This window comes from Capricornis sumatraensis, chromosome 2, assembly GCF_032405125.1.
Source record: "Capricornis sumatraensis isolate serow.1 chromosome 2, serow.2, whole genome shotgun sequence".
Classification (NCBI taxonomy): Eukaryota; Metazoa; Chordata; class Mammalia; order Artiodactyla; family Bovidae; genus Capricornis; species Capricornis sumatraensis.
The window spans coordinates 200,702,268-200,714,654 of record NC_091070.1 but is presented as its reverse complement, the minus strand read 5'-3'; the positions used below and the strand labels follow the sequence as shown (position 1 = coordinate 200,714,654).

Sequence of the window (12,387 nt, the reverse complement as noted above, 5' to 3'; positions counted from 1 at the left end):
CTAGGGTGATTCCTTGAGTAGGTTAGAGGGATGGGATGGGATCTCATCAACAACGGGGTCCTGGACAAGGAAATGAACAGTCATCACTGGAACAGGAGAAAGGCAGAGTATTCACATTCATGTTGATGGCTGTAGCAACAGGAGCATGATGGAATTAGATCTCTTCTAACTGCTTCCATATCCTCAGAGAAACAGGAAGCAACTTCTTTAGTTAAAAGGGGGTTTAACTAAAGAAGATGCGGGTTGTTGATCTGAAGAGAAAAAAAGAACATGTGAAATTATCATCTAGGAAAAGTAAGAGAGCAAACGGATCGTGAAAATGTAAATTCAGCTGGGCAGTACTAAATGCCCACTTAAGATTGTTAGTCACAAGCCAACTCATTGGAAAAGACCCTGATGCTGGGAAAGACTGAAGACAAAAGGAGAAGAGAGCAGCAGAGGATGAGATGGTTACACAGCATCACCAACTCAATGGATATGAATTTTCGCAAACTCTGGGAGACAGTGGAGGACAGACGAGACTGGCATGCTACAGTTCATAGGGTGGTAAAGAGTTGGACGCCTGGAGTAGTAAATGGCAACCCACTCCAGTATTCTTGCCTGGAAAATTCCATGGACAGAGGAGCCTGGTGGGCTGCAGTCCATAGGGTCGCAAAGAGTTGGACATGACTGAGCACACACACACTCAATAAAGAGTTGGACAGGACTTAGTGGCTGCACAACAGTCTGCATGATGTATTTTTCTCCACATTCAGCTGCCCGGGTATAGGCAAAAAACAGATGGAGAGTTGAATTTAACAAGTGTTGGAATACATCAATATTTAGACGACTACTATAAGGGAGAGACGCACAAGTCTGGAGAAAGGATATACTCAACAAGGTTATTTTAATATTAGACTGTGAACTTTAAAGAGAGAAGGAAGTAAAGACATGAAGGAACTGAGGAATAGTGGGTTTTTAATTATGTCTCTCCCATGCTGTAACCTTCTTAACAGAAGAACATAGCTACTCCTTCTTACATCCTAGCACCTGGTCCAATGCCGGCATGTATCAGATTCCTAAAGATTTGTTAACTATCCAGATTTTCTACTATAAATACCATTTGTTGATATTTTAAATGGTAACTGAATTGAAAAAGCTCTACTTCCTCTCACCTATTGTCTGCAGTCTGATCTCATGCTCTTTTCTCTCATTTGAGGGTCACCAGTGACTTTTTACCAAGTTCGGACTCTGCTCTCCCGCTCTGTCCCAGGCTCAGATTCTTTGCAGTGACTGAAATTTCCACGTTCCCTTTCCTTCCTCTACTCCCACTTCTTCTCAGTCTTCCATGCTTCTCTGGCTTCTGTGGCTTGCTCTTTTCTCTCAACCTCTTAATCGCTCTTTCTCATCCTGCTGCTACACAGTTTATTCCCTAAAAAAAATTTGCCTTCAATCCTCCACCCTTTTTTTTTCTATATAAACTCTTTCCTTAAAATTCCAATTATTCTATGTAGATATGTACCTGAATCTTTTTCTGGCCCTATATTCTCCCCTAAGCATTAAACCTAAATTTCTAGCTGTACTCTAGATATATTTTTACCTGGAAGTTCTGAAGCTAAAAGTCAACTGCTCCTGACTCTCCTATTTCTATAAATGGCACATTCATTCTAAGCCCAGCAGGCTCAAACCACAGTCACTTTTAACTCTTCCTTAACCTCATACCTTTTCTATTATCAAATCCCTTTAGCTCTCAGCTCAACATTGCCTCTTACTTTGATTCTCAACTCCTTTCCTAGAGCCACAATCCTAGGTAATAGTGTATTCAATCTTTTGATCACGTTACTGCCCTGCTTAAAACCTTTTATTTTATTTTTTTTGCACTTAGAAATAAAGTTCAAATTTCTTACCATGGCTCATTAGGCTCTTTGCATCTGGCTCTTTCACACTTTCAACTTCATCTCCTACTACTCTGATTCACACTGAAAGCCAGGAACATCGGTATCTGCATTTATTGGATTCACAAGATCTTTCCAAAATCAGTGTCTTTGCATTTTCTGTTCCCTCTCCTTGGAACACTTTTCTGGCCAGCTCTTTCTAATACTTCAGTTTTCAGAGGTCATATCCTCAGACAGGCTCTCCTCAAAACTGTTATGTATACATTATGTATTCCCTACATAGCCCTTCATATACTGTGAAATTACTTCTTTTCATTTTTTTTTAATTGAACTATAGCCAATTTACAATATTGTGTTAGTTTCAGGTGTACAACAAAGTGATTTGGTATTTCTTTTCTTTTTTGGCTGTGTCACATGGCTTGCAGCATCTTATTTCCCAACCCCACAGTGAATGCTAGAGTCCTAACCACTCGACCACCAGGGAACTATTTCATTTTTTTTTAATGTGTTTCTTTTGTCTCCCTCTCCCTGACTATTACCAACCCCAAAATATAAACACTATAGACAAGAAACCATTTTTGGCTTGTCCAGTGTTTTCTTTTCCTGGAACACTGTGGGCACTTAACAATATTAAATGATTAAAGAATAAACCTAATTCTAGAACATCATTCCCTCTCAATTCATAACAGCCATCTAACTCCATCCTTTATTTTTTCTATTCAAACACAGTCTAACTGTAAAACATCTCCATTGAAAAATGAAACGGTTCCCCCTGCCTCCATACAATATTAAACACAAATTCCTAAGTTTAGAATTCAAGGCCCTCTTCAACATGACCCTTTCCAACTTTCTAACCCCTGCCACTTTTCCCTCTTCAAATGTTACTCTCTAGCCAAATGGAATTGCATCTCACAGAACAGAACTCTACAGTTTCTCACCTCCATATCTTTGTTTCTGTTGCTACCTAATCCTGCAACCTCTCTCCAACTTTCTGCATATCCAAACCTGTTAGGAGGTAACTATGAAATATCAAGCAAGAAAATGGTGGCTTAGATTTGGATGGTAGACAAGTGTGAAGAGATTATAGATATAGATTTGGAGGTAGAGTTGGCAGGGCTTGTTTAATGACAGATTGGATGTGAGGAAAAAAAAGATTTTGTGACTCGAGTAGCACAAAACAGTGGTAGTAATGGAGATGGTGGTTCTGCTTCTGAAAAAAAAGGGACACTAGAAGAGAAATAGTTTGGGTAGGGGGAGCCACATTAGGAATCAAGAATTCTGCTTTGACTATATTAAAGTTAGTAAGTGCTCTAGCTATGAGTGGCAGCTGGGTATATGCATCTGGAGTTCAGAAGGTCAGAGCTACAAGATAAGGCTCATGAATCATCACTATGAAGATGTACTTTAAAGCCATGGGACAGGACAAGCTCACCTTGGGAGAATGAATACTCACTCTTGGGAGAAGAGAATGAAGCCCAGTTCTGAGCCCTGGAATAATCTCAAATAAGTTAGGAAGAACATTAGGAGAGTGTGATGTCAGAACAGCCACGACAATAAACTGTTTCTAAGAAGACACGTCTATGACTAATGCTGCTAAGAGGTCAGAAAGGTAAGAAGAGAGAAGTGGCCATTGGTCCAGCAGTCGGTGAACAGCAGTAGAGACAGAAGCCTGACTGGAATGGGAAAAAATTATGTTGAATGAATCACTACAGAACACGGATTATTCCTCAGCACAGCTGAAGTCCTAGCTTCATTAACTTCTTAATTTCTTTACCAGAAGCTGATACATAGTAATCCCAAATTTCTAGGATAAAATGTGGGATTATTTTTCCTAAAGATGCTAGGCTGGAAAGGCGGCAAAAAGACAAATAAGTCTGAGTTTGAACCTGTCCTCTGACACTTACGAGCTAAGTGTCTTTAGGACAAGTTTCTTAACCAAGTTAAGCTTCAGTTGCTTCATCTATAAAATGGAAATATTAATAGTATTAGCAATACCTACTTCATAAGGTTGTTTTGATATAGATACTGCATGTAAAATGCTTAGTACAAGGAAGTTGTTATTGTTGCCATTATTCTTTAGACAGTCCCTTTTTAAAAAACAAAACAGAATGCAAGACCTTATTGTCCTTGTTGCTGTTTAGTCGCTAAGTGGTTTCCAACTCTTTTGTGACCCCATGGACTGTAGCCTGCTAGCCTGCTCTGTCCATGGGATTTCCCAGGCAAGAATACTGGAGTGGGTTGATATTTCCTTCTCCAGGGGGTTTTCCCAGCCTAGGGCTCAAATCCACATCTCCTATATTGGCAGGCAGTTTCTTTTATTGTCCTTAGGCTATGTTAAATGTTAAAACTAAATGTAGAAATATCTAATACAGTTTCCCTAATCTATTTAAGTATACGTCCCATCTTTGTAAATATAAAGACTGATACATCCACCTTATGAGATTCTAATATGTCCACACGGAGGGCATGAAAATTGTCTTATCCGCTACCCATCCTCATCAACCTAAATTATGTTGAGTTTTACTCTCTGAAGTCTAGATTAAGGAAAACAATAGAGTTATTGGAGGGGTGGATTCCCAGCATATCATCAATAACTTTAGGCTGTGCCCATGACTTCTACTTCACTCAAGGTCAACAGTATACATCTTACTTCATCATATTTAGGGATTTTAAAGCTTTTTGTTTTACTGCTACATAAAAATAAAAATTGTTGCCTTTTTAGTATTAAATATTTAAATGTGTAGGAAAAAGATAGTTAGCCAAACAACTAAAATTATGTATATAAATTAAATAAAAATATGAAAAAATTTGTATATAAAGATTTAAATAAAATGCAGGCATCTTTGTATACCAGAAATAAATCATGCTAGTAGAACACTAGACAAAATGCTAAAAAATACTCACCGCAAGGTCAAAGTGTAATCTCCCTGCATTTTGGTTGAGGCATCTCTGACCAAGAAGGTACCATCTGGCATGTCCCGTAATTTGTCATTTACCTCCTCCCTGAAGAAAGGAATTATAGGAAAAAAAATTTTTTAAGTGTTGGTTGTTTTCTTCACATATTATCACTAAGACTAATTGGGAGGTGGGGTCTAAGATTACAGAATCATGGGGCTGTCAGAGGTCATTTAGTTCCTCCCCCAGATATGCTTTTGTTTTGATTTTCGGTGTTATGCAATCCCAGGATGAGTATTTGATTTTTAAACTCTTCCAGGTGTCAACTGTCTGTAGGGAATACCTGTTTCCATTAAGCCTTTAGGGCTTCCTTAGGCAGGTATGAACTTGTAGAGTGTCAGAAAAAAACAGCAGCTGTTTAGAAAGATTAAGTTTAACCAACAGTGGCAGCTGGGTCATATCAGAGTGGGGATAATTTACTCAGTTCACAATCTTTCAATAATACTCTCCAATTTGAATTTATATTGACAAAAAATTTCTTCTGCAGAGATGATTTAGGACTTTAAGGAACAACACTAGAAGACTCAAAGAAAATGGCAGGACATCAAAGAATCCTGAGTTACAGAACCACATGGTCTTAAAACATAAATTAAGAAAGTGAAGTCGCTCAGTCGCGTCCCACTCTTTGCGACCCCATGGACTGCAGCCCATCAGGTTCCTTTGTCCATGGGATTCTCCAGGCAAGCATACTGGAGTGGGTTGCCATTTCCTTCTCCAGGGGATCTTCCTGACCCAGGGATCGAACTCGGGTTTCCCACACTGCAGGCAGACGCTTTCACCTCTGAGCCACCAGGGAAGTATGTAAATATAGTAGATCCTTTTTTTGTATGTTGCTAAAATTTAAATTTTATGTTTAATATCAAATATATTAAGTCTTTTTTTAAAAATTAGATACAGAATTACTGTATGACCCAGAAATTCCACTTCTGGGTACATGCCCAAAGAACTGAAAGCAGAATCTTGAACATTTATACATCAATGTTCATAGCAGCATTATTCACAATAGCCAAAAGCTGGAAATAACCCAAGTGTTCATCAAAGCCAAATGTCCATAAGAATGAATAAATTAAAATGTTGTAGGTATATATAATGGAATATTATTCAGCCTTAAAAAGGAAATTCTGACACATGCTACAACATGGATTAATCTTGAAGACATTATGCTAAGTAAAACAAGTCAAACACAAAGAACAAATGTTATATGATTCCACTTATATGAGGTACCCAGAAAAGTCAAATTCACAGAAAGAAAAGGCAGGTGCTGGGGAAAATAGAAGGAAAAGTGAGTTAGTGTTTAATGAGTACAGAGCTTCATTGTGGGAAGACGACACTTGCAGAGATGGAGGGTGGCGATGGATGAACAATAATGTGAATGTACTTGATGCCACTGAGCTGTACATCTTTAGATGATTAAAATGATATAGAAAAAAAACAAATGAGTGCTACTTTGGCAATGGGAAAGAACAGACAAGAGAAAGAGAAGGACAAGCATATTGAGGAATACAGAAGCAATTTGAAATCTGATTTGGCAAAAGTGGATATAACTTTTTAAAAACAAGAAAATACAATGTTGGAATTTAAAATATATATATGTATTTATCTATAAAATATAGATATATCTTTTTTTTCTCTTCCTTCTGAGATTTCCAAAACCACATTTTACCCAAAAGGCAAATCTGTTCTAGAGTCCTGTTTCTCAAAAGGAGGTGAAGAGACATAAAAATCAACTGGGGAGGTTATACATGCAGATTCCTGAACCCTACTCCATTGATTTTTATGTGTGCAAAAGCTGAGGAACCATTACCTTAGAAACAGAAACATAAGGAAAATTAAGCACAGATAAATATTTTATCCCAAAACACATACATCTATCCTAAATGTATAAGTTTCACTTATTCAGAACCCTATCCTCAATACAGTATTAAAAGTAATAACCATACCTACAATTTAAAGATTATTTTGTCTTTTTGTATGTGTGGGAAGAAAACCATTTAGAAAATTTAAAAGGTTCTCCTACACAGTTTTTTAAATGCTAATCTTTAAATGACAACTTGTGGGGCATTAAAAATATTTTTTTAAACTACTAATCTCAAGAATTATTTCTTAAACTCCATTCAACTATAATACTTAGTCTAATTACCTTGAAATATCCCCCCAGTACCATTCTGCATCCTGAAGAGAAACAGAACTGTCCTTTATTCCATTTGTAATGGCTGAAGTCATTGGCTTAGGAGGCTTTGGTGGAAGAGCTAGAAGAGAAATTAATATTATTATTTTGTAATGTAAATTAATATTTGCTTTCTAATATCCTTAAATACAGTTCATTAACCAATGTACATTAAGGTTCCAGATTAATTATAAATCAAAATAAGGATTATTTTATGTTACAGGTTAAACATTAGCCAATGAAAGAATCCTTTTAGAACTCTACCAATAATTGCCTGAAAAAATGAAATATTCAGGCTATCTGCGTTTTTTTCCTTCTTATAAAATACTAACTTCTTGTTGGATGCCTTTCTTCTAGACCAGGGTGGGGAGTAGAGAACATCTGTGCCACCCTTCTTTCAAGGTGGCACTGTGAATGAGTGGTACTGCTTTCTTCTGTGCCATTGATTGAACCCATGCTCCCTGCAGTGGAAACATGGAATCTTAATGACTGGACTGCCAGGGGAGTCCCCTCAAAATCTGTATCATTAATGCTTCCAGGTATCCATTATCAGTTCATCAGAGTGAGATGAGTCTGTCACCCTTGCCTTAGGTAGAGGAGTGAATGAACAGACATCACCCAAAATGGCTTTGAAAGTAGTGAGCTGATTCAGCTCAGTTTCCTGGTTCCCAAATACATGTATTAAAAATCCACCATATGCATGAAAGTGTTAAATAGTGGGGACACAGACATAAGGAAGCCATGCACCTGGCGTTGAAGAGCTCACAGCATTGTGAAGATGTTCACTGTAACGGATGTAATTAAGACTCTCCATCTGGAGGATGCCCACCTTTGTCAGGCACAACGGGGCTCCCTGGCCCTCTTGTTTCTTCAGTCCTGGCCAATCTGTCCACTATTTTATGTCCCCAATAATCATCATGAACCACCTCGTCTCTAAATTTGAACATCATATCCTGTGGATTTTGTTTTTCACAGTATGCTCTTTCTCACTACTTTCCAGTCTTCTCTGTACTTCAATTTCCAGTGTTTTATTTAAACACACTGGCTGGGCACCACAGCCTATGTAGCTGAGGGCTCAGCAGCTTGGTCAACAGGAAAAGGAGCAGCAAGGCCAGGGAAGCAGGTATTTAGCAAGCTATTCAAGGGTGTGTTTATACCTATGTCTTTAAAATAAAAATAAATAAATCAACAGTGTGTGAACTGTGAACTTCCAGATGTTCAAGCTGGATTTAGAAAAGACAGAGGAACCAGAGATCAAATTGCCAACATGCGTTGGAACACTGAAAAAGCAAGAGAGTTCCAGAAAAACATCTACTTCTGCTTTATTGACTATGCCAAAGCCTTTGACTGTGTGGATCACAACAAACTGTGGAAAATTCTTCAAGAGATGAGAATATCAGATCACCTAACCTGTCTTTTTGAGAAATCTGTATGCAGGTCAAGAAGCAACAGTTAGAACTGGACATGGAACAACTGACTGGTTCCAAATTGGGAAAGGAGTACATCAAGGCTGTATATTATCACCCGGCTTATTTAACTCCTATGCAGAGTACATCATGAAAAATGCTGGGCTGGATGAGGCACAAGCTGGAATCAAGATTGCCGGGAGAAATATCAATAACCTCAGATATGCAGATGACACCACCCTTATGGCAGAAAGTGAAGAAGAACTAAAGAGCCTCTTGATGAAAGTCAAAGAGGAGAATGAAGAAGTTGGCTTAAAGCTCAACATTCAGAAAACTAAGATCACGCATCTGGTCCCATCACTTCACGGCAAATAGATGGGGAAACAGTAGAAACAGTGACAGACTTTCTTTTGGGGAGCTCCCAAATCACTGCAGATGGTGACTGCAGCCATGAAATTAAAAGACACCTGCTCCTTGGAAGAAAAGTTATGACCAACCGAGACAGTATATTAAAAAGCAGAGACATTACTTTGCCAACAAAGGTCCATCTAGTCAAGCTACGGTTTTTCCAGTGGTCATGTATGGATGTGAGAGTTGAACTATAAAGCTGAGCACCGAAGAACTGATCCTTTTGAACTGTGGTGCTGGAGAAGACTCTTGAGAGTCCCTTGGACTGCAAGGAGATCCAACCAGTCCATCCTAAAGGAGATCAGTCCTGAATATTCACTGGAAGGACTGATGTGGAAGCTGAAACTTCAATCCTTCGGCCACCTGATGTGAAGAACTGAGTCATTTGAAAAGACCCTGATGCTGGGAAAGATTGAAGTTGGGAGGAGAAGGGGACGAAAGAGGATGAGATGGTTGGATGGCATCACCGACTCAATGGACACGAATTTGAGTAAACTGTGGGAGTTGGCGATGGACAGGGAGGCCTGGTAGTCCATGGGGTCACAAAGAGTCGGACACAACTGAGCAACCAAACTGAACTGGACGTGAGACACTAGTCCTGACTGAAAGTCAGTTGATTTTGCCTTTGTGATAATTATCAAGGATATGTTTCATTCACATAAGAGTACTTATTTTTCAATTTCTGGTGTTAACACAATGTAAAATACACACCAATTGACACAGGCTAACTTCTGCACTTGATACACTATTTTATCCTTTCCCTACAGGATACAGAGTAAGTACGAACAATGGTCAGTTTTGATTTGCAATGATGCTGAAATAACTTTGGTAGGGCTGGACAGTATTTTGTCAAATGGATGTCACAGTTTATTACTAGTAAAGAAAAAGAAAATGTATTTTGCATTATGGTGCCATTTTCTCTAAAAAAGAAATATATATATAGCGGCTCTTTAGGTATCTCCACAACGTTTTCACATTTAGTGGTCATGTTAGGAAAAATGATAATCTACAGAATGAGTAGTTATGTTTTGTTATGACTGATACTTTCTTTGGGAAAAACATTGTATTGAGTCTTTGATTTCAGGTGTGGCTTAAGATGTAAACATATCACATGATTCATTTAAATACAATGATGCCTCTGAAGCACTCAAACAGCATTTGTTCTGTGTTTACAACTAGAACTACAGAAGAAAATCTCTTCAAATAAAATAGTTCTAAATTAGAAAAAAAAACAAAATAAAATACTAACTTTGAATTCTAACAGATGTACAAGAAACTTCGCTCTCAAAAGACAACATGAAGCCCCTTCCCAAACAATTCAGTCCAAAAGCCATTAAGAAGGGGACTGGTCATGACAGCCAAGAGCTGGTGTCAGAGCCCAAAGCAGGCGTGGGAGGACTATGTCCTCACATGAGGGCAGCAGCACAGCAAGGACCTCGGAGCTCCGGCGGGTGAGGAGGCAGTCCTCACAAGGGCAGCGTGGCACAGAGTGTTGAAGCTGAGTGACGGGCAGTGAGCAGGGCCTGGAGGCACAGAGTGTTGGAGACCAAGCCAATAAGGACACAGACCTAGGAGTCAGGCATCCCAACACAGTGAGCCAAAGCCAGATTAGGATGGAAAAGAGTTTCTAACTGGGCAGGGGAAGAGAGGTAGCAGGGGGAATGCAGAAATAGCTATGCAACACTGGGTAAATACAGAGTCAGTTCAGTTCAGTCGCTCAGTCGTGTCCGACTCTGCAACCCCATGAATCGCAGCACGCCAGGCCTCCCTGTCCATCACCAACTCCCGGAGTTCACTCAAACTCTCGTCCATCGCGTTGGTGATGCCAGCCATCTCATCCTCTGTCGTCCCCTTCTCCTCCTGCCCCCAATCCCTCCCAGCATCAGAGTCTTTTCCAATGAGTCAACTCTTCGCATGAGGTGGCCAAAGTATTGGTGTTTCAGCTTCAGCATCAGTCCTTCCAAAGAAATCCCAGGACTGATCTCCTTTAGAATGGACTGGTTGGATCTCCTTGCAGTCCAAGGGACTCTCAAGAGTCTTCTCCAACACCACAGTTCAAAAGCATCAATTCTTTGGCACTCAGCTTTCTACACAGTCCAACTCTCACATCCATACATGACTACTGGAAAAACCATAGCCTTGACTAGACGGACCTTTGTTGGCAAAGTAATGTCTCTGCTTTTTACTATGTTGTCTAGGTTGGTCATAACTTTCCTTCCAAGGAGTAAGTGTCTTTTAATTTCATGGCTGCAATCATCATCTGCAGTGATTTTGGAGCCCCAAAAAATAAAGTCTGACACTGTTTCTCCATCTATTTCCCAAGAAGTGATGGGACCAGATGCCAATGATCTTCGTTTTCTGAATGTTGAGCTTTAAGCCAACTTTTTCACTCTCCTCTTTCACTTGCATCAAGAGGCTATTTAGTTCTTCTTTGCTTTCTGCCATAAGGGTGGTGTCATCTGCATATCTGAGGTTATTGATATTTCTCCTGGCAATCTTGATTCCAGCTTATGCTTCATCCAGCCCAGCATTTCTCATGATGTACTCTGCATATAAGTTAAATAAGCAGGGTGACAATATACAGCCTTGACGTACTCCTTTTCCTATTTGGAACCAGTCTGTTGTTCCATGTCCAGTTCTAAATACAGAGAAATGGGCCAAATATTAGTAAGCAAAACTACTAAAGATAATAGTGTAAAAAGGAAGTTACAAATACATAAAGGTAGAAAAAAAGAATGAACTCTCTGGTTTGGACTGCAATTTCAGCTATTGATGTGAACTCATGGAAATCAACAGACAGACAGACAGATGCATGTAAATGTCTATGCTTACAGAAAATACAACTATTTCCTAGCTCTTTCCTCTAAGATGTCCTAGAACTGGCAAAGTCCTAATATGCACACCTAACACCCAGTTCTTGGCTTCTAATGCCATTCTCTACTAAAAGGAACCAGGGCTCTGTGGAGAAACGGCTGGGGTGGGGTAAACCAAGTACCAAATGAACCAGGAACATCATGTTGTGACAAAAAATAACCAAATATTCAAAGAATGAGGGGCCATGACAAAACAACAAAGTAGCCAGCTTGAAGGGGCTCCTACTACCCAATCTGGAATGACTGGAGCATCAATACAAATAACAATAGTAAGGGAATATGAACCAGTAAACAAAACAGGAATCCATGTGTCCACACAGATGTAAACAAATAAATGAAAAAACAGAAAGATTAACGCAGAAGCTTTATATAATTTTGAAGGCCTTCCCACAAATGCTTATTAATCAGGAAAGTAAAAAGATTAATATAATAGTGGAGAAACTAGGGAAACAAACCTTATTCAAGCAATCAAGGTAACTACCAACAGTAATGGTGAGATCACGGGCCATCAACAGGATGCACCAAAGACACAACAAATGTACATAAACTGAATCTAGTCATAAGGAAACATGAGACAAACCAACCACACGTGAAAGACATTCTACAAAATAACTGGCTTGGAATCTTCAAAAACATCAAGGTCGGGAAACTCAAGAAAGACTGAGGGACTGTTCTAGATTGAGAAAAACTAGAGAATCATGCCA

General features: G+C 39.2%; 1 protein-coding gene across 4 annotated transcripts in view; it reads right to left on the bottom strand.

Moving 5' to 3' along the window:
* Positions 1-12,387, bottom strand: part of PIK3R3 (phosphoinositide-3-kinase regulatory subunit 3) — a 110,273-nt gene that overhangs the window by 31,534 nt on the left and 66,352 nt on the right. For all 4 annotated transcript variants that reach the window (XM_068964360.1, XM_068964357.1, XM_068964358.1 and 1 more), the window contains 2 exons: positions 6,970-7,078; positions 4,779-4,877 (listed from right to left, as the gene is read on the bottom strand). In XM_068964360.1, coding sequence (XP_068820461.1) covers positions 4,779-4,877; positions 6,970-7,078 — 208 coding nt within the window. The remainder of the gene's footprint in view (positions 1-4,778; positions 4,878-6,969; positions 7,079-12,387) is intronic.